Source organism: Montipora foliosa, chromosome 3 (genome assembly GCF_036669935.1).
Source record: "Montipora foliosa isolate CH-2021 chromosome 3, ASM3666993v2, whole genome shotgun sequence".
NCBI lineage: Eukaryota > Metazoa > Cnidaria > Anthozoa > Scleractinia > Acroporidae > Montipora > Montipora foliosa.
In genome coordinates this window covers 70666624-70689941 of record NC_090871.1, presented here as the reverse complement: position 1 = coordinate 70689941, position 23318 = coordinate 70666624, and the positions used below count along the sequence as shown (strand labels likewise).

At 38.7% G+C, this 23318-nt stretch overlaps 1 protein-coding gene across 2 annotated transcripts; it reads left to right on the top strand.

Moving 5' to 3' along the window:
* Positions 1 to 347: 347 nt before the first annotated feature.
* Positions 348 to 23076, top strand: LOC137998143 (protein NLRC3-like). 2 transcript variants are annotated; one of them, XM_068844577.1, is made up of 11 exons: positions 348 to 499; positions 3003 to 3482; positions 3792 to 3972; positions 4564 to 4787; positions 5091 to 6807; positions 7053 to 7137; positions 11915 to 11995; positions 14165 to 14815; positions 15358 to 15444; positions 16846 to 16926; positions 17715 to 23076. In XM_068844577.1, the coding sequence occupies exons 6-11, from the start codon at positions 7083 to 7085 to the stop codon at positions 21146 to 21148; spliced, it is 4389 nt and encodes a 1462-aa protein (XP_068700678.1). In that variant the 5' UTR covers positions 348 to 499; positions 3003 to 3482; positions 3792 to 3972; positions 4564 to 4787; positions 5091 to 6807; positions 7053 to 7082; the 3' UTR covers positions 21149 to 23076. The 2 variants fall into 2 exon arrangements, with proteins under 2 accessions (XP_068700678.1, XP_068700679.1); XM_068844578.1 differs by lacking the exons at positions 348 to 499; positions 3003 to 3482; positions 3792 to 3972; ... (1 more) ...; positions 5091 to 6807; positions 7053 to 7137 and adding an exon at positions 10097 to 10322.
* Positions 23077 to 23318: the final 242 nt, after the last annotated feature.

Below are 23318 nucleotides of genomic sequence, written 5' to 3'. Positions count from 1 at the left end.
GTATCCCTGTATCTGGATGGTGGAACGTATTCGGTCGATGGATTGCTGGCAGTCGGTCACGCATGCCAGTGATAATTTCAAGGGAGCCATTAGTCTAAACGCGATGGAGCATCGTAGACCACTCTTTCCTCGGACACTATTTCTGGCGTGCAAAATTTTCGCATTTTTTCCTCTTTACATTTAGAAGAGAAAGAGCCTGTAACATTAACTTCCAATACTTAACCTCGCGCACGCGATCGTAATATCACCAACTCACACCCTCATTCTCAGGTTCTCTTTCCTCTGCGACTAGGCAACGGAGATAGAGCCTGGGGAGATGGTTCATTCCGACGATCCCCATGAAACAATCATACTTTGTCTAGGTGTCTTGATATTTCATCTCCACGTAATTGAAAGAAGTACACCAGACATCGAAGATGGCGCAAGAAACAAATGGTAGCAACATCTACAACTGCGTCTTCTCTGAAACGATCAAGGATGGCTATGAATGCGTTGTCTGGTAAGTACTGTTTCTGGTTGCTACAGACTGAAACGCGCTTTGAAATCCTTGTAGTGCGCAACGCTTGAAATCATCGATTACCAAGTACCTTTCAGTCACTTGTTTTCAAGAGACAGATTTGACTAAAGTAACTCTCTCTCATTAAAATAGCCTTAAAGCTTATTAATCTGTGCGCGTTTAACCTGTAAAACAAACTTTGAGAGAATTCACAAAATTAATCGCGTGAAAGTAAGCGCTGTTATTAGCCTGACAGAAACAAGCAAGCTTGCGTAAGCGTATAAAATAAGTTCGCGGGTGTCCTGCGAAAAAAATTCTCGTACGCGCGTTGTTTCAATTTAACTACCACAAACTACATATCTGTAGAAAGTGTATGAACTGTAAAATTCGAAAAAGGTATCTACTACTTTGACAGAACCTTCGTTAAGAAGATAGAAGCCGTTAAACAGAAAACGACCAAGTATTATTCCGCTGAAATAACGCAAACTCGACGGTAACTCGAACGCTCACGGCGAGCAGTACGACATTCGTGGGAATGTCGAAGTCACGTTCGCCTTGTTCGGTTCAGCGTGCCGTGGAAATGGAAAAAAAAAAGTCAGTGTTAAACGCATATTGTAGACCGGGTGTAAAATGCAGACTGAAGTTATAATTTAACTGTTGAAAGAGTCCAAACCCAAATGAGTTTTTAAAATTTAATGATTACAATAGTTTTTTTTTAAAGCGGATATTGATTTATGTAAAGGTGACATACCAAGTTGTTATGTTTCCACGCTTGCGCCGTCCCAAAATAAAGTAATTCGCGCACGATTTAAGATTTTGCTGTTACTTTTGGAGAAATGAGAGATTTTTGGCTGACCTTTTGATTATCCGAAAAAAAAAAAATAATAATTGACAAAAGTTGCCCTCTGAAGGTGTTGTGTCGTATTATTTACATTGCCTCTACTTTGATTCTAAACCAAAGAGCTTGAATAGTTTAAAAACGAATCCTTTGGTAAACCTGATATAGTAACATTCACTTCTATTGCATTCTGATAACAGTCGGCTGTTTTGTATGTTTCGCATTTCGTGCTATAAAAAAGCACATGAGACTTTGCAGAGATCCTAATGTGATAGTTTTTTTTATAGCGGATATTGATTTATGTAAAGGTGACATACCAAGTTGTTATGTTTTGACGCTTGCGCCATGCTAAAAGGAGCGTTGAAAATATAAATGGCATCTTGATACTATTAGGCCTTTAGTTTAGGGAAAGGTAACAAGATGTCTACATCTTTCTTCTTCACTAACAAATTACCATTAGTCATTGATACCTTTCCAACGTCATTTTAGACTGTCACCATTTTAAGCTTTTGACGCAGTTTTTATCTCAGCGCAAACAGAGTCTTCTTTTTAGTTTTTTTTTTTTGCTGAAGGCGCGCTTAGCACGAAAACCTGCTTAATAAGAAGTGCGACTCCAGGATCCTATTTGGTAACCTGTCAATGTAAAACGCAGACTGCAGACCAGGGGTAAAATGCAGACTGAGGTTATACCGTAATTTTGGAAAAAGCTCAAACCCCTTAGAAATGCTAACCTTAGGCCTAATTAGGCCTAAACAAGATTTAGGCTTAACTGTTAGCATTTATAATGGGTTTGGGTTCAGGGTTTAACAGTTAAATTATAACCTCAGTCTGCATTTTACCCGGGTCTGCAGTCTGCGTTTTACACTGACCGCATTTGTAACACTATGGGTTTCCATAACAGAAAACAACGGGGGAGACTAACAATCATCCCAAAGCTGGTCAATGAACAAGGGGCGTATCGTTAGTGAGCTCGCTTTTTCGTGTGGCGCACGAAAAAAGCCTTCTTAAGGAGCGGAATAGTGACCACGAAACCTTTCTCTTTCTGACTGGCATCGTTTTAAAAAGTTTCTGCACTGAAATTCAAAATTAATACGTAAAAAATAAAAAACCAAAATCTGCATGTAACCTAAAGTTTCTTTCTCTACCGACGTCTTTCTCTATACCGGCCCGTTTAATGAAGTTCCTACTGCAGTCTTCGTCCAAGAGAATGAAACTTTTTACAAGGTTTTTTTATTGCACTGAACTGTCACAAATTTTCTAATTTATAAAAAACAATGGATGATAAAAAGTTTAATTTAGCTTGAGTGAGGAAATCGAGCGTAAATCTTGAGAAATTGTCTTCCATTACTTAGGGCCTACCCCTTAGAGAAACAATGTTCTTATCAACCCGAACAACGTCGGCCTAGTTTAGCACTGGCAATACACGACGATTGAACAAAAATGTAGGTCTAGTGAGCCTTTTTCATCTATAGTGCGAATGCGTTACAAGTATAACAGTTTTATTTATTACTTTTAATTAGTACTTGATGCTTTCAGTGAGAGAGGTGGAAAACTATACACGTTACTCCAAAAAAGTTGATAATGTATCAGAAATGAACTTAACATTACACACTAACTGAACGCGACATAAACTGATTCTAATAATCGTTGAATCTGTATTAATTGTAGCTTTAAAGTGATGATAAAACCAGTTAGCCTGGCATGTGGCCATTCTGGATGCATGAAGTGCTTGCACTCTATCGTCTCTCTCGCCGATAACGCCACATCAAACACAGCTCCGTGCCCAGTTTGCCGCCAAACCTTCCATCGCGATCGATTGCACCTGAACGTCAGCCTTAACGCACTTACCAGAAATTTGGCTATGCATTGTGCCAATTCTGGTTGCTTGTGGAAAGGCACTCTGGAACATGCAAGGGACCATGAAAAGGGCTGTCCCAAAGCTGTCGTCAAATGTCCTAATGTAGGATGCCACCACTCTTCCTTGCGCGAGGACATGGACGCGCACAGCAATAGCTGCGAGAAAGCTTTGATAGATTGCCCAGGCTGCAGGAAGGACGTAGCGAGAAGTCGTTTAGCCCAACACCAAAGGAGGGAGTGTTTCCACTCTAAAATAGACTGCCCGCTCGGGTGTGGCACGAAATTGCCGAGGTAAGACCTTACAATTAACCAAATGATCATGGTAAAATTTTAAGTGAGTTTTGCACATCTTGACACTGTAGTCTTTTTAAACAAAGTGTTCAATAATATTTCAAGGACACCTTTCAAAATTTCCTAGCGAGAATGACATGACATGTAACAGATTACACGAATCCGTGAACATTGATTACAATGTCAGAGCTACTAGAATTTGTGACTCAATACTGAGAAGGAAACCCATTAATACCTCTCTAAGGGATTTCTCCGGTATGAATTTCATGTAACTCAGGGTAATTGGTGACCGATAATTATGTTTTTCAGAGCTCATGTGTGTTTGCACCAACACAAGTGCCCATTGAAAGCCTTACGGTGCAAAGTAAGAGGCTGCCAACGAATAATAGTCAGGAGGGACATGGGTGCTCACGTGTACGATGCTGCTAGATCTCACCATGACTTACAGCATGGTGAGATACAGCGGTTATTGGGTCTAATACAAAGAAAGGTAAGTATTAAAACTGATATCGATTTAAAAATACATTGAAATCCCGTTAATACGGACATCAAGGGGACATGTCAAAGTGTCCGTTTTATCGGGATGTCCAGCGGGTTCTCAAATAAAAAAGAATAGGGCGACATTTTAACGGCAAAAAAACGTTTAAATTATAGTTTGGTTGTGACAATTTTAATATACGGAAACCTAAGGTTTATTTATCATACTCTTGGATAAATTTATACCTAATTGTAACTGCAACAAGTTCAGTGAAACTGTGGAAACCGTACGTTCAACTACTCGCTCAGTATTCTTGGACAAAATTTACTGTCACTGTTACTGTCCGTAAAGCTTGATTGAGTTTCTCCTTCAAGACACGGAAAAGTTTGCGTTATACGTATTAACGGGTTTTCATAGTAAGCAGGTTAATTCTATAGAGAGAATATGAACTTTTCGTCGGGACAAAATGAATTGTCTCTTATATCGGGGTGTCCGTGTTAAGCCGGTTTCCGTAGAGCGGTGTGCACTGTATTGTTTAAAGCAATGAAAACAAAAAAAGGGGAGGAGAAAAGACACTGAAATGTACTGTATACTCGCCTACAGGAAACTGTGATGGAACAAGTGGAAGAAAAGGAAGAGATGGTCGTGGCATTTTCCTGGAGAATTCATGACCTCCCTGCTTCTCTCGCCACTTTGACGGAAGAACGACCACTTACGAGTGGCGATATGAAATCCCACGGATACACTTGGAGGGCAGTAGTTACTACAAACATGGATCTGTTTTTACAGCTGGTTTCTGCCGCATTTCCCGTTTCCGTAGAGATAAGGTGAGAGGAGGGTGCGAAAAATTGGCGTTGTAAGTTTTTTTCATGCAATTGGACAGTACCTGATAGACCTCTTGGGCCCCCCAAAAAAGTCAGAAAGTGGTTTGGAGTTTGGTAAATAAATGAAAATTGTCGATGTGGGGTTTTATTGTAAAAATGAGCTTATACCAATAATAATAATAAGTGCTAAAACGACGCGAGTGCAATGGCACGGCTCTTACTGACACGAAATAAACAGGTTTATATGCGATATAACAAATAGAAGACTAATGGCAATTCAAAACCTTTTTCTTCTCATTTTCATAGGATGGTGATTTCGCCAGGAAAGGAAAACGAAACCGTGAAAAAGCTACCACCCACAAGAATGAGAGAGGGAATGATGTGGGGGTGTAACCTTTCACAGTTAAACCGTTGGGTGGATGTGGAGGGGAAAATTGAAATAAAGTTTATAATCTTTTTTGTATATTTATAAGTTATGCAATATAGATCGTGTTTTAGTTTGTGTATAGAATAATGCGTGTATTTTCCGGACGATAACGTAGAACGGAATATTGTCTGAACGAAAGATTCGCCTACGATCTCCGACACAAGCCCACACTTTGCATTTCTGAATAGTTTTTACTTTGATCCACTTTCGCCTGATAAATGAGTCTGCTTTCTATGCTTGTGCAGCATTGAATGCGGGAGAGGGTGTAGGTAATTAATGTGGTAGTTTTGTGTCGCAGATTGTAGCGTATTGTGAGTAATTTAAAATTTTTCCTTTCATCCTGCATTTTTTGGATAAACCAAATATATACCGTCAAGAGCAATTGGTGGAGCAAAACGCTGTTAATTGATGGTATCGTTTTTAGCCGTAAATAATGTTGTTTTTAGGGGCGCTATCCATCACTACAGATGACAATTTTTTATAAAAAGGAACAGCAAGACCTAATTTCACAGCCAAATGAAACAGGGCAAGTGTGTAAGAGCCTGGATTCTACAATTAGCAACAAGGAATCGGGAATTATGCTAGTGGCACCAGTACTTCCATTTATTACTATTATTATTATTATTATTATTATTATTATTATTATCATCATCATCATCATTATTATTATTATTATTATTATTTTAATTCAAAGAATTGGAAAGGGCTGTTCTTTTTTACTTCCCACCGTTGAAGTGGAAAGCGCCCCTGAACGTTATCCCTGATAGCCTCGGTCTTTTAGAAGTTTGTGTTATTTTCATATTCAATACTTCGATTGGCAATTTTTGTATTTATTCTGATCATTAAGATCGTGTTGTAGTTTCTAGGTAGAATGGTAGAAGCACTTTATTTGATGGTTATTGTTGAGAAAAGAAAATTCCAAAGGATGAAACAGGTTGTAGTAGTAGAAAATAAACTGATTTTTAAGTACACAAATGGTACAACTCGAGAATGAATATAATAATTATCTTTTTATTCTTTACTTTAGTAACATTTGGACAAACAATTTGTTAGTTAGTTGCTGAAAATAAGAGTATTTGAAATAAACCATTCCACTCCAAATGAAATAAGAATTCATTGCCCCCTGCTTCATGTACATCCCCCAAATACATAACAATTTTGTCTTCAAAGTTAAGAAAGTTTAAAGCCAGAGTTTGTGGACAACATCTATATTTTCGTAAGACTGCAACTAAATAATATTCTTGATATTTACATTACCATTTACGGTGAAATAAAAACCAAAATTAACCTCCCTTCACAAACGAGTCTGGTTTTCACGAACGAGTCACGTTTTGCGAACGAGTCTCGTTTTCCGAACGAGTCTCATTTTCCGAACGAGTCTCGTTTATCGAACAAATCTATCCGAACGGGTCTTTTCTAGCGGTCCCGAACGAGTCTTTCCAAACCAGTCTCGTTTTCCGACGGGTCTTTTAAACGAGTCTAATTTTAAGAACGAGGCTCGTTTTTTTAAACCAGTCACGTCTTCGTGCAAGATTGAGTGCCTATTTCATCGAGACGATTTTTATCGAGGCTTTATAGACTGGTTTACCAAAAACCGTGAGTGATCCACTCGATGAATAGCCGATCCCTACAATAAACAGGGCTTGTGATAGGATGCAAAAAAAAAATTTGAAAAATTATGCACCACTTTCAAGTCTCATTATGCAGCAAATTATGTGATATCATTAATATTTTCTAAATGTTAATAGACTTCTCTTTGTATTTGATATTGCCAATTAAATTCTTGCTGTTTTGTTCTGTTATTAAGCTAACAGCAGACTGTGTTGATTATTTTACAATAGATTGTGTGCAGGCAGGAGCAAGCTGTGCTGATGTTGTTTCAGCAGCAGCAGCTACAGGAAGCAGCACACACACATCATGAACAAGGTAACTACTTCATACAGATCACTGAAAGATGAAAGTGGATTTTGTGTGATAAAACTAATCCAGAGAGGATTTATATTGTCTACAATAATCGAACTGGAGTTGACCACGTGCAGCTGAAAAATCGGTTTTGGTTCAATTTTATCCAGATGAGGCCTGTATATAATTATTACTGTATGTCTCTAAATGCACTGTCTGGTTTTTTAAGTCATGAGCATTTTTATTTTCAAGAAAATGCCAATTTAAAAATTCCACCCAAAAATTCACTATGTTTTGCTATGAAGCGAAAACTTAGGGTGCTGTTACAACAGCATTGGTATTTTGAAGGACTGCTTGTGTTCAAAGATTATCATGATGTTCACTGTGTGCAAAGTCTTGAAGAAAGGTTGCATTCTTTTGGAAATTGATTTCCAAACACACGTGTTTGGATATCCTAACATGTGTGTTTGGATATATATCTAATCATGCGTGTTAAAAAAACAGTTCTTTACTGCGTATCAAGGAGCATCCATGTGACCCAAATGAAGCCACATAATTGGTTAATTACCTCATGCATTATTATTGATTTTGAGAATAGTATTTCTTAAATGATAAAAGCATGATTTGCACACATCGCTCACTTGATCCTGCATAGATAATGTTCTATCAAACAATACACCAATGTTATTAAACTGACTAAGATGGTAATAATGTCATTACCCACTTGGATAGAATTGATGCATGTCTGACGACTTGTCACTCTTGATCTTGAGATGATTCACAGTCATCCAAGATATGATGTCACTAGCACATGCCTCAACCTTAGATTTGGAGTCAGCAGGATCGTCAGGATTCGTTGACTTGAAAGAAAAATATAGTTGAGTATCGTCAGCATACATGTGATAGTTCATGGTCAACTGTGGAATTTCATGATTTCGCTTATTGGATCTGTATGAAGAAGGTAAGAGTAATGGGCCAAGTACAGATCCTTGAGGAACTCCACAATGAAGAGGTTTCATTGATGAGTGTACTCCATCAATGGACACATTGCTGGCGGTTACTCAAATAGGACTGGAACCATTTAAAGGCAGTACCTGGAATGCCAAACCTAACCGACATTCTCTGTAACATTTTATGATGGTCCACTATGTCGAAGGCAGCAGATAGATCGAGGAAAAGCAGGATAACCTCATGTCCACTTTCTATCAAATCAAATACATCATTTTAAAAGAGCCGACTCAGTGCGGTGCAAGGGCTTGTAAGCTGACTGGAAAATTTCGTTGAGGTTGTTATGTCAGATATTCCTGCAGTTGGTAGGCAACAACTTTTTCGAGGCTTTAGACAGAAACAATGGGTTTAAAACAGGCCTAAAATTGCCAAAATTAATGTGTCATAATCCAGGCTTGGTTTTTTTAATAGTGGAGGTACTTTCACAATCTTCCTAGAATTAGGTACATTGCCCGATGTTAATGACAAATTAACAATTTTATTGCTGAGAAATTTACAATGAGGAACACTCTGACAACTAACGGTGTAAATCAAGCCTCAAGCATTTTTGCTTTTAAAACGGTCAGTTGCGAGTCTGTTATAAAGATGATAAATGAACTTAAACCCAACAAGGCAGTTGGTTTGGATAAAGTGAGCTCTCGGTTGTTAAAGGATGCTGCTGATATTGTTGCACCAAGTCTTACATCATTATTTAACATCTCTATAAACACTGGCTGCTTTCCGTCCACATGGAAACTGGCAAAGATATCTCCTCTTTTTAAAAAAGGGAATACCGGTAAGCAAGATCCTTCTAATTACAGACCGATATCGGTACTACCTACTATTAGTAAACTACTAGAGAAAGTTGTACATAAGCAACTATACTGATATCTTTGTGATAATAATTAACCTGCTGGGTGTCTGGAAAACCCGAATAGCGAATAGCGAAAAGTCGCGAATAGCGAACAGCGAATAGTCGTTAATAGCGAATAGTACGAACAGTGCGAATAGTGGCGAATAGTGACGAATAGTTGCGAATAGTCACTGCCTTATGCTGAACAATCTCGTAATCAAAGCAAATAATATGCTCACCTGTCGTCGAAAGAGAGTTTCGTGCATGCTTTTACAAACACTCTAAAGAAGAACAAACGTCAAAATGCAAAAATATAAATTACTTTCATTAATACATCAAGCTCATGATCATCTCCTCGCACAGTGGCACCCGAACGTAAATTTCATCATCCTCATCTGTGCTGTCCGATCTGGCGAGACACGTTCTGTAAAAGGGAATAAAATCAAAATGTGAGGCAAGTGGTTTGTGATTAAAGAGACAAACGAGCTACTCTGATAACCGTTGCGTTAATTAATTATACAAATAAGCAACAGGATTTCAGTGCATTTATTACCTTTTCTTCTCAGGGCTCAAGCTGTCCTTCGCCGACACATCACTGCTTTTTTAGCGGGAAAATCCCATCCAACGTTGCTGCGCGGTTGACCAGGAAGTACTGGGTACCAAATTTTCGTCATTTCGTCACAATCACCCCCCCCCCCCCCTCCACCCTTATTTGCCACTATTTGTTACTATTTGTCACTGTTCGTGACTATTCGTCACTATTTGCAACTATTCGCCACTATTGGTGACTATTCGCTGTTCGGTATTCGCGACTGTTCGCTATTCGGGTTTTCCAGACACCCTTAACCTGCTTTCTCAAAAACAGTTTGGTTTTAGACTGAACTCTTCTACTGTCACCGCTTCAGCTATGTTTACAAATAAAATCCTATCATCCATGGACAAAGGTCAGCTTACTGGTGCCATATTTATTGACCTGACTAAGGCCTTTGATACGGTTAACCATTCCATTCTATTGTCTAAGTTATGCAGTCTTGGTGTTCCGAATGCCTCTCCTGCTTACAACTGGTTTGAGTCTTACTTGTCCAATAGATGGCAAGTGACAGTCTGCAACGGTACAAAGTCTAGTCCAAAAACCGTTCAAATTGGTTTACCCCAAGGCTCCATTTTGGGTCCCTTATTCTTTACGTGTTACATCAATGATTTACCAGATTACTTGGATCACTACATAACAATGACGTAACTCTTTATGCAGATGATACCGTTCTCTTTATTTCTGATAAGTCTCTGCACCATATCAAGTCCTACGTGAACTCTGACTTGGAAGAACTGAGCAAGTGGCTGAAGTTAAATCACTTGATGCTTAGCATAAGTAAATCTAATTTCATGATTATTGGTAGCAGTCAACAACTGAATAAGATTGATTCTATATCATTTAAGGTTGATAACATGGATCTTGATGAAGTAAGTTCGTTTAAGTACTTACATGTAGGTATTGTTATCAATAACCGTTTAACTTGGCAAGATCATGTAGATCAAATGTTTTCTGAGATATATAAGAAGCTGGGTCTACTTGGGTTTTGCTAAAAGCAGGCCCGTGGCCCAGCGGCCCTCAGCCCATGGCCCGCCACGGCCCGGCACCCCGGTGGCCCAAAGGCCCAGCGGCCCATGGCCCACAACGGCCCGGCGGCCCGGAGGCCCACACAGTTTTGTTGTCCATCGGTAAATCGACGCGCATGCACAGACTTGGATAGGGTTTGGGTGCGCAAATGAAAGACGGTGAGTTTGAATTCGTTTACCATTTTAATAATCATTTCAATCCTTTTCGATCCTTTCTTTCGTTGCATGTTGCTAAGTGAAAAACGTTGTCATTCTCTGTTGTTTTCGTCTGTTTACAACAACAAACAGAAACAATGGATTCAAATGATTAAAATGGTAAACGAATTCAAACTCACCGTCGTCCATTTTGCACGCCAAAACCCGATGCAGACCTGTGCATGCGCGTGGATTTACCGCTGGACAAAAAAACTGTAGAAAATCAGGACTGGGCTACCGGGCTTCCGGGCCGCGGGGCCTTCGCGGCCCGTGGGCCGTTGGGTCATGGCGGGCCGTGGGCCGCGGGCCGCTGGGCAAGACGCAAGACGTAGGGCCGAGCATAGGGCAACTTTTATTTATAAATGTTGAAATAACTTATTTTCACATTGTTTTAATATAGAATTCAATAAAGATAAACATGATTATAATACAAGATGTAAAAACAATATCTGTAAGAGTGCATCTAGTAGGAATTGGGGGCATTGGTCTTCGACAAATTTTGCCTCAAACGAATGGAATAAATTAGACCTTTCAATCATACAAAGCCCATCATTAGCTAGTTTTAAAAGAGCATTAAGAAATGTAAATAGTCTTTAGTCTAATTTTTATATATTCATATATTAGTCTATATTTTTTCCTTTTTGTTTTATTTTAATCTTTGCATGAGGACTCTTTTGTAAATCACTTATCAGTGAAATTGATCTCCTCAATAAAGATTATTATTTATTTATTTATTTAAGCAATAGTGAAAACCTCTTACTATTGATATGAAATGATTTTCTCTTCCACTCTAAATATACCAACTTACCCACTGTTTCAATAATTTCATGTATTATTGTCAAAGTCCTAGTTATTTCTGCTATTTTGATACTAATCCACTGACTGGCTTTGCTTTCTGATGTGTGATGTCTTTGATTTTTCAGCACTTGTGCTATTGTTTTGAATACATCTCTGAATTATAGTTTATTTTAGCTGATCAATTTCCTAATTAAGTTCCATTCTCTTTTCAGTCAGCTGTATCTTAAAGGGTTCTTCTTTCTGTCTAGTTTCTAAATGTTAATATATTTGTCTTTGAAAGTGCCAATAAAATTCTTGCTGTTGCTTTTATTATTGACCTGACAGCGGACTGTGTTGGTTATTTTACAATAGATCCTTTGCATCCAGAAGCAAGCTGTGGTGATGTTTTCTCAGCAGTTACAGGGAGCAGCACACGCAGTCAGCATGATCAAGGTAATAAATTTTAATCACTGAAAGGAAATGTCAGGCTACAACACAAGGTATGCAAACTCCTTTCTTCTTCCCTCCTTTTTGTCTTCCTCTCTATTGATATAACCGGCTCTGCATCACTGGCATCCTTCAGAAAGAAACTTGAAAATTCTATTCCAGATAAGTATTAATTCTACCTCAGATAACAACTTCATATTTTGTATATTTGTTAAATTAATATCCATCTAAAATTTCATGTGAGTCAACCTAAGCTTACAACCCTTAATGGTTTTTATTACGGTTTCCTCAACATTAATTCTTCTTTTCTGGCATCTACATTTGTATTTTATGGTCTGTTAATCTAATAATTATACAATGGTAAAAATAATCTAAAATAAAATATAGTAAGTAAGGTCTGGAAGTTGCTTAAGTTGGATGGTCTTAAATGCGGTCATCATGATGATGGCCCTTAATGTAATTTGTTGAGAAAAAATTCCACCACTAACTTGTTGCCCAAGGTAGAAGGACTTCTTCAGTGTCTGGCTCTCCTTTTGATTCTATCTCCTTGCAGCCACTTATGGTCAAGGAATTGAGCAACGCCAGTGAAGCCCCCAGAGATGATAATATATCAATGAAAGTTATTCAGCAGTCGTGTGAAGATATTGCACAGCCCCTCATGACCATAATCAATCTCTCTTTATCTACTGGAGTATGTGTTTCCTGAATCTCTCAGATCGCCAAAGTGATTCCAGTTTTTAAGGCAGACGACCCCACACTTTTCAGTAACTTAACAGGGCAATATCAATTCCTACTGCATCCTTTAAACTCTTTGAAAAAGTCATTTTCAACCGACTGTTTGAATTCTTAGACTTGAATAGTATTGTCTACTCGAAGCAATTTGGATTTCGAAACAACCATTCCACTGCCTTAATTGATCTAATTTCAATTGTAAATTATACGTACATTGTTGTATATTGTCAGCTACTGGCAAAAATGAAACAACTTTAGCCATCTTCTTTGATTGGTCTAAGGCATTTGATACATAGTCTATTAATCATGAAATATTGAGTCAGAAGTTTCAACACTATGGTATTTGCAACACTGCTTTGACGTGGAATCCTAAAAATTAATGTTATCTCAAGGACTGGTTCCAATTTGTTCGGATTACAGTGTAGGTCCTGTTGATCTTATTTTAGAAACATTTTACATTATGTAGCATTCCACAAGGTTCAATCCTTGGACCTATTTTGTCTATTTTGTTTGTTAAAAATCTTCCTAATGTCTCTAGTCTGACTAAAACTCTATTTTTGTTCTCGTGAGGATCACAACTACCTTATTTCCATTGTTAACCACCTGCTTGAAAAAATTGTTTCTTGGCTTAATTAAAGTAAATAAGTTATCCTTGAATTTCACGAAAACAAACTTCATGATTTTAATGTTCCTCTAGTTCTGGATAATACTGTGATCAAGCAAGTTGTGGAGACTAAAATTTTAACTCTTGGGTGTCATCAGTGACCGGCACCATTCTTGGAAATCATATATTAATTCTGTGACAAAAAAGATTTTGAAGTCTGTAGGAATTATTGCCAAAGCTCGCTTTTATCTATAATTGAAAATGTTACTGGTCTTACATTACTCTCTAGTATATCCTTACTTACATTGTAACATGTTGCAATGTTGCCTGATCCTTCAGCTACTGCTCCAACCTAAATTGTATTTACCTTCTGCAGAAGTGCATTGTAGCGTTCGCAGTCTCTTTTCAACTAGTCATCAGGTCCACCAGTACAAACTGGATTTTCCTCTCAGTACAGGTCAAATCTTTGTTCAACGAATATGAAGCAGTTCAGCATCCTTAATCTGGAGATCATTGCCTGTTTCACTAATTACATGTAGCTTACCATCTATTGTTTTTAAAAGAAAACGGAAGGATTAGCTTGCTAAAAGCCTATTTACAGGTACCATTTAGATTTTGCACAGTATTTGCTCACTCTGTACTTAACCATATACTGTTTATTATTTAATTATCCAAGGAAGTCTATTTCATATAAGCTCCAAGCTTCACTTGGCTTGCTTGTTACACCAGTCTTTATTTAATAATTATTAACAACTTTTGATCAGTGCTGTGTTATTTATCTTTCACATATCTGGCTAAATGAATGATGCCCTAAAGATCTTCTCTGACACTTGTTTCAGGTGCTGTTGTGGCAGTTATTCCCAGTGATGGACAAACTAACTACACACTGCTATGTTGCCTTCTGGTCAGGCTGGGTTCGCAAGTGTTGAGGGATACGTTTGACAGAATAATTCGTCCACAAGACCTTTGCGGTGCCTTGAAACGTGAGCCAGTGCACTCTAAGCTTCGGTCTCTTAAAAAAGAAGGAATCCTCAATCCAGTGCAATGGAGTAAATTGTATCCAGTTAAATCCTCTTCAGTATCATCCACAGGCTTTGACAATTCACTCTTGATTGTGCTTCTGAGGACAATCTGTAACCTGAGGCCTCCATCCACTGGCTGGGATCTACTTCCCCATTCCCTTGACACCAGCTGTGAGTCTGACATTGTACGTTTGAAGTATTTTGTGGATGCAGTATTGGCCCGTGCAGAAGAGGCCTCTGTTAGTGATGCATTTTTTTGCAAATACAAAGATCAGATCCAGAAAACTCTGGTACGATTGGGTGGAGCTAAATATGAAGATGCCATTTGTGAAATAGAGAAACAAGAAATGGATCCACTAGATGAGGAACATTTCCAAGAACTTCTGAAACAGTGGAAAGAGGGTGACAACAGAATTACAGACAAACTAAATGAGTGGGAGTGTAAAATGAAGACTTCTAGAGATGCAGGTGGGTTTTGGGAGTAAAAACTTAGTAGGCTGATGGTGCAACAGCATTTTGAACGATTTGTGTCTTCTGTTGAAAAAGAAATAAACTACTAAAAGCAATAATTTTGGGAAAGAGAGTGCATGAGTAGCCAATAAATAAACACTGATAAGATCAGTCAACGAGGCAGCCAGGAGGGTGGAAGAACACTGATAAACATTTTCCCAAAATGCCAATGAATCCTTTTAAAACACAATGAATTACAACGCAATGTGTTTCAATCATGCATAGTGGTTTCAAAACTTCACAAGATCCAGGGGCATGTGTCTATTAATAATCACTGCTGACCATCAAGGATGGACAACTGCTCCTTGTTGTTAAGTCTAATTTGACTGCTTTACAATAAACAGGGCTTCTGATAGGGTGTGAAGAAATTGGGAAATTATGCACCACTTTTAAGTCTAATTATGCACCAATTATGCGGGAAATTATGCGATTTCATTAATATTTTCGAATATTAAAAGATTTCTCTTTAACAACAGACCGTGTTGATTATTTTACAATAGATTGTGGGCAGCCAGAAGCAAGCTGTGCTGATGTTGTTTCAGCAGCAGCAGCTACAGGAAGCAGCACACACACTCATCATGAACAAGGTAACTACTTCATACAGATCACTGAAAGATTTCTTGAAATTACTTAAGTGGAAAGTGGATTTTGTGTGATAAAACTATAATCAAGAGGGGATTAGTGTCCACAATAATCAAACTGGAGTTGACCAGATGCAGCTGAAGAATCTGTTTTGGTCAAATCTTATCCAGATATAGCCTGTAATTATTGTTACAGTTGCGTTACTATTTTTGCGTGACATCATTTGAATTCTTTGGGTTTTTTGTTTGCGGTTAAAGGGGGTGTTGTGTTTCAGTTTTTCGCACGCCCTTTTTATTAGTCGTTGTCGGCACGTGGAATTGTGTGTGAGTGATCCTTTTGTTTGGTTTATCTTTATGTTAGTTTCATGAGACTCAAAGGATTGCTGCTGATTACTGTGAATCGCCAACTGTGTGTGCTGTAGGTAATGGGTGCCAGAAATGTCTAGCAGCAGAGGGCTTCTAGAGGGAAAAGGCTCTCATGGCTGGGAACCCCGGAAATTTAGCAAAATGCATTTAATATTTTTGCCAATAATGACTCTTTTTTTATTCCCCAAAAAAATTTCAACAACATAGCGGCGAAAAAAAGTGAATAACAAACGCAACAGTGTATGTGTCGCATTTGACTGGCTCTGTGGAAGGAAATATTTTCAAGGTTTTAAGTCTGCAAATATCACTTTTCCCTTGTCTTGATCAATACACTATTGCAATGAATTTATTAAGCAAGAGCATGCTGCACAAGAAGGCTATAAAATACAATACGTGTTATGAAAAAGTAAATTTTATCTTCACTTATCGTTAGTATTATTATTATCATATATCCATATTTGACTTATTAAAATTATTTGTGTTCTTGGGAAACGCCTACCTCTTAATGCTCTATAAGGTTTTTGCGCATGGCCTACATTTGCGACATACTATCTTGGGATGTTTTTTGTGCTGTTTAAGTTTGGTATTTACTATTTTTCTCTGATAAACAATACTGAAAACCTTGTACTATTGATATGAAATGATTTTCTCTTCCACTTTCAATATACCAACTTACCCACTGTTTCAGTTTATAATTACAGGTATTCTTGTCAAAGTCCTAGTTATTTCTGCTATTTTGATACAGATCCACTGACTTGGTTTGCTTTCTGATGTGTGTTGTCTTTGATTTTTCAGCACTTGTACTATGTTTTCGAATACAACTGTACATCGCTAAGTTATAGTTTATTGTAGGTGATCAATTTCTTAATTTAGCTTAGTTCGATTCTCTTTTTAGTCAGCTGTGTCATAAAGGGTTCTTCGGCTTTCTGTCTAGTTTCTAAATGTTAATATAATTATTTGACTTTGACAGTGCCAATAAAATTCTTGCTGTTTCTTTTGTCATTAACGTGACAACGGACTATGTTGGCTATTTTACAATAGGTCCTGTGCATCCAGAAGCAAGCTGTGCTGATGTTCTCTCAGCAGCTGCAGGAAGCAGCACACACAGTCAGCAAGATCAAGGTAATAAATTCAAATCACTGAAAGGAAATGTCAGGCTACAACACAAGGCATGCAAGCTCCTTTCGTCTTCCCTCCTTTTCGTCTCGCTCTCTATTGATAAAACTGGCTCTGCATCTCCGGCTTCCTTCAGAAAGAAACTTAAAAATTCTATTCCAGATATTAAGTATTAATTTTACCACAGATACAGTAAAAACTTGGTATTTTGTATCTTAAGTTTCATGTGAGTGAACCTAAGCTTACAAGCCTTAATAGTTTTTATTAAAATAAAATAAAGTAAGTAAGGTCTGGACGTCGCTTGAGTGGATAGCGGAAAACTAAAACTAAAAAACTAAAACTATTAAAGCATAAATTTTCATTCAGGGGATGTGTGTTATTCCACATTAATATTACAAATTACAGTCAATGATAGGGAGAATATTATATGATAAAGACTGCTTGAGAGAATTGTGTCTTTTTTGGAGTGGATACTTGACCTGTTGTTACAACTTTTTTTCTGAAGAAATGATATCTTGAGTTAAAAATTAAGCAAGTATTTCATGTAGGTTTTGGAACCCGGATGCATGACAGGCGCAAAGATCAGTCTCAAACTTATGACGTTTACTTTGCAATGGGAAAAAGTAATTTGCATTACTATCAAACTACATTTTTTGTTCGTGTTATTTGTTTTTCAAATATTGCTGAATACGGGACCTTCCGTGGTGTCAAAATTAAGAACACAATAAGGTTGAGATTGGAGTGAAAAAACACTACAGGCAACACCTTTTTAAAATTATTTTTGTCTTTTGCAGAATTACCATATTCTGCCAATATTCTAGAAAGGGTCCGTCAGCTCTACAGTACTCGTGAAAAAATTATTTTTCCTGTTCCATGGCTTGATGACTTCAGCTTTCATCTCGATGACGTTTTTACCAAGCTAAAGATTTTGGGTAAAGAAAAGACAAGGGGAACATTGACTGATGAAATAACCAACATGACAGCTATCTTTAGAGGACACAAGGATTGTGCAAAGCCATGGACTGTTTTAATTGAAGGAGACCCAGGCATGGGAAAGACGACTTATTGTCAGAAACTGGCATATGATTGGGCAATGAAACGAGAAGAATGGGACAAGTCTTTTCCCGAGATTGACGTTCTGTTGCTTTTAAGGTGTCGTGATATCAAAACTGATATTTGGGAGGCCATTGATGACCAAATTCTTCCTGTTGATATTGAAGAAGAAGCAAAGGAATGGTTCTTCAAGTTCATTCGAGAAAATCAATCCAAGGTTCTGTTAGTGCTTGATGGACTTGATGAAGTGGATTCCAGTAAAGTTGACATGTGTAATGACCTTCTGGAAAGTAAAGTCCTACCCAATTGCCACATTGTTATCACATCACGCCATGAAGCTGGTAAGAGGGTAAGGCGGTACTGTGACGCCCTGTGGGAGATCATCGGATTTACTTTTGAAGACGCAAAGAGCTACATTCTTAAGTACTTTAAAGGCATGGAACACTTGGCAAAAGAGCTAATCAAACAGCTTGATTTTGACATGTTTGCAAATAGAGACTTGATAGAGTTGACACGGAATCCTCTTAATACAGCTTTACTTTGCATCCTTATTGAAGATTTCAAGGGTGTACTTCCACCGGAAAGGACACAGTTGTACACAGAAATTGTGCGATGTGTTTTGTTAAGATATGAAAAGAGAAATCAATCATCGAGTGGCAGTGATGCTGACCTACTGGAAATTTACAAGGATGACCTGGTGCAGTTAGGATGCATGGCGTTGCAGTCTTTAGGTAAAGGAGAGTTGTTTTTCGACGAGAATGAATTTAAAGTCAGTTCCAGTAATTTGATCAAGTTTGGGTTTCTGTCGATCCAGTCCGGTGGCAGCAAGAGAAAACCTTCCTTGCGTTTTGGCTTTCTTCACAAGACCTTTCAAGAGTTTTTTGCTGCCTTTTATCTTGCTTATCAGATCCTTGATGGAGACACAGATTGTAAATCAGTAGTGACCGATGTATGGAACAGGAATGAACTGAAACAAGTGTTTTTATTCATGAGTGGTATTTTGTCCGCAACATCTGAAGAGATGACAGTTTCGTTGGTAAAAAGCATAGCAGAGCTTGCAAGTTCGTCCAATATGGCAATGGAGAATTACAAAGAAGAAATTTTAGAGTTCGCATTTGATTGTATATTGGAATGCAAATGTCATGGAGAGAACCTTCAGTCTAAGTTACTTCAGACCTTTGGACAGAACTTCCTTATTAAAGATCTCGCCGTGGGTTTTGGAGTCTTTCATGTGAACCTTTTTTGTGAAATTCTCAAAGTCAACACATGCTTGACTACTTTGAATCTGAGTGAGTTCAAAATTGGTACCGCTGACGCTGAATTCCTTTCTGAGGCTCTCAAAGTCAACACATGCTTGACTACTTTGAATCTGAGATGGAACGAAATTGGTACCGCTGGCGCTGAATTCCTTTCTGAGGCTCTCAAAGTCAACACATGCCTGACTACTTTGGATTTGACTGTGACCGACATTGGTTATGCTGGCGCTGAATCTCTTTCTGAGGCTCTGAAAGTCAACACATGCTTGACTAGTTTGGATTTGTATTGGAACGACATCTATGCCACTGGCGCTGAATTCCTTTCTGAGGCTCTCAAAGTCAACACATGCTTGACTACTTTGAATCTGGGACATAACGAAATTGGTACCGCTGGCGCTGAATTCCTTTCTGAGGCTCTCAAAGTCAACACATGCTTGACTACTTTGAATCTGGCTGAGAACCAAATTGGTACCGCTGGCGCTGAATTCCTTTCTGAGGCTCTCAAAGTCAACACATGCTGGACTACTTTGAATCTGGCTGAGAACCAAATTGATAACGCTGGCGCTGAATTCATTTCTGAGGCTCTCAAAGTCAACACATGCTTGACTACTTTGAATCTGGTACGGAACAAAATTGGTACCGCTGGCGCTGAATTCCTTTCTGACGCTCTCAAAGTCAACACATGCTTGACTACTTTGAATCTGGCTGAGAACGAAATTGATAACGCTGGCGCTGAATTCCTTTCTGAGGCTCTCAAAGTCAACACATGCTTGACTACTTTGAATCTGAGATGGAACGAAATTGGTACCGCTGGCGCTGAATGCCTTTCTGAGGCTCTCAAAGTCAACACATGCCTGACTACTTTGGATTTGACTGTGACCGACATTGGTTATGCTGGCGCTGAATCTCTTTCTGAGGCTCTGAAAGTCAACACATGCTTGACTAGTTTGGATTTGTATTGGAACGACATCTATGCCACTGGCGCTGAATTCCTTTCTGAGGCTCTCAAAGTCAACACATGCTTGACTACTTTGAATCTGGGACATAACGAAATTGGTACCGCTGGCGCTGAATTCCTTTCTGAGGCTCTCAAAGTCAACACATGCTTGACTACTTTGAATCTGGCTGAGAACCAAATTGGTACCGCTGGCGCTGAATTCCTTTCTGAGGCTCTCAAAGTCAACACATGCTGGACTACTTTGAATCTGGCTGAGAACCAAATTGATAACGCTGGCGCTGAATTCATTTCTGAGGCTCTCAAAGTCAACACATGCTTGACTACTTTGAATCTGGTACGGAACAAAATTGGTACCGCTGGCGCTGAATTCCTTTCTGACGCTCTCAAAGTCAACACATGCTTGACTACTTTGAATCTGGCTGAGAACGAAATTGATAACGCTGGCGCTGAATTCCTTTCTGAGGCTCTCAAAGTCAACACATGCTTGACTACTTTGAATCTGGCTCAGAACGAAATTGATAACGCTGGCGCTGAATTCCTTTCTGAGGCTCTCAAAGTCAACACATGCTTGACTACTTTGAATCTGGTACGGAACAAAATTGGTACCGCTGGCGCTGAATTCCTTTCTGAGGCTCTCAAAGTCAACACATGCTTGACTACTTTGAATCTGGCTAAGAACGAAATTGATAACGCTGGCGCTGAATTCCTTTCTGAGGCTCTCAAAGTCAACACATGCTTGACTACTTTGAATCTGGCTGAGAACGAAATTGATAACGCTGGCGCTGAATTCCTTTCTGAGGCTCTCAAAGTCAACACATGCTTGACTACTTTGAATCTGGCTGAGAACGAAATTGATAACGCTGGCGCTGAATTCCTTTCTGAGGCTCTAAGTCAACTCATGCTTGACTGGTTTGAATCTGTGATATCTGGGATGGATCTAAATTGGTACCGCTGGCGCTGAATTCCTTTCTGAGGCTCTCAAAGTCAACACATGCTTGACTACTTTGTATCTGGAAAGGAACAAAATCGATGCTGCTGGCGCTGAATCCGGGCCCTTTCTGAGGCTCTCAAAGTCAACACGTGCTTGACTACTTTGCATTTGAGTGGGGGGTGATTTCGATTGACTCTATTCCAGGAGAAGAATACATAGAATAAAAGGTAAAAATCCTTTTTTGCGGAGAGTCTTATTAAAATAGACCATATTCGTATTCTCAGTATTGGACTCGAACTAGCTTGCAATAAGCTCATGCGGGAAAATCTTTTCAAATGCTAATACTTTTTATTCTTATAGAGCTGGATTTTTTTCCCTACAGCGTGCGCTCTCATTGGTTACTTCGAGGTCTCATGACATGTAACAATAAAACTGTTTCCTGCCAAAAGTCTCTGAGCGGGCAACATTGCAAAATCTATGACGTCAGAGGGTAACAGTGCAGTGTGACCCACAAATGTTGACCAACGACCGCCGTTGCTGTTGCCGTTGCACGTTTTTCTTTTTATGACAAATCACTTAATGATTTAATTTTTTTCCCTCGAATCTCGATGTTTCGCTCGGCTGCGCCTCGGGGAAACATTGAGATTCTCGGGAAACAAAATTAACTCTTTCCCTCGGGACCAGTCATTAAGTGTTTAATAAATTTCCCCGCATTAGCCTCCATTGCAAGCTAGTTCCAGTGCAATACTGAGAATGCAAATATGTTTCTATTGTAAAACATCTGCTCAAATGCTACTTTAAACAAATGTATATTATCCTTGTTGCGTCAAAACGCCAGACATACCATTTTAAAACATCACTCCACGTATTCTTATTCCGCAATAGGGTCAGTCGAACGCACTCTTGAGTTTAAATCAATTATTCTCCCAGAGTCGGGTGATAAATTCCTTTCTAAGGCTCTGTCAAGTGCAGCAAGCGTATTAGGGGTGTCCGGCGTATCAAGAATATCAAGCGTATCAGGTGCATCCAGCGTTTCAGGGGTAACTCTGATACGCAGAACAACCAACAAGCTTCAACCCGGGTCGGTCGTTTCAACCACACCGGTAAAATATGAACTCGGAGACCTCGCCGGCCTCCTAAATAAAAGACTAGATTTGTAACTTTGATAAAAAAGCCGAGTTACATTTTATCTGAAAATATGGTGACATCACGAAATTTATCCGTGCAGTGTTGTAAATATGTTTATATTGTAGGTATCTGTTCTTGTGGATCATCATAGAACTTTTCTCTAGCTTTTTCAATGTTCGTTTTGAAGGCATGGGCTTCTACTCATTTTAATTCAACTCGTCAATCAAGCAATCAGAGCCGGTTATTCCTGAAACACACTAACACTAACCAAAATGGAATACTGGTGTTCAACTCATGAATTCCTAGCTATCTCGTCAAAAATGATACCTTCTCTTCAGGCTTTCAAAAAGTGAATCAAGTCCTCTATTTATTTAAAGATTCGCCCTAAGATGAGGTTTACCTCGATAGCATTTCCTATAAGAAATTTCTTTGATGTAAGAGCAGTAATTCAATCAGTATTTGATTACCCTTAAACTGTGGGAAGTCGTTCTTTTCCTTAGAGTTAAATAAATTATATTTTTTCACTGTTGAACGTTGTAAAGAGTCTGGCCTATTCACCCGATCAACCAACCTCACAGCTATTTTGATTTCCAAAACTCTGCGTCAAATTTGATTACCACCATTTGCGTTCATCCTTGAAGTGTGACTAATTTTGCGCGTAGTTTTACCTTTCAAACGTTAACGGTTTAGTATCATACCTGTCACGTTTGACCAATGAAACGTTTGCGGACTCAGGTCATTAAATTGACTACGTTTTTGGCCCCAAACGATCATGTTTCGTTGACGTGCTGTGCATGTTTTCAAGTCTTACGTCGATTGTAGGCAGGTTCACGCGCGAAGCAACTATGGAGTCGGAAATGCAAGTGCAAGTCTAAAAATCGGTAATACCAGAAGAGTTTTTCTCATGACTCCGCCAAAAACTGTTGACGAGTTGAAAAAGGCCATGCATAACGAGTAGTATTTTTAAGATGCATTTTTCAACTTTCGGGATACTGGATGAAAATGACGTAGGAGAGTATCATGAGAGTATAGAGTGCTTACCATTTAGCCAAATAATCCGGGTGGAATGATC

Excerpts from the sequence above, each read along its gene's own strand:
- LOC137998143 (XM_068844577.1), top strand. The coding sequence starts at position 7,083 with ATGTTGTTTCAGCAGCAGCAGCTACAGGAAGCAGCACACACACATCAT. Across the intron at positions 7,138-11,914 it reads ACACACACATCATGAACAAG|ATCCTTTGCATCCAGAAGCA; the intron begins GTAACTACTTCA and ends ATTTTACAATAG. Across the intron at positions 11,996-14,164 it reads ACGCAGTCAGCATGATCAAG|GTGCTGTTGTGGCAGTTATT; the intron begins GTAATAAATTTT and ends CACTTGTTTCAG.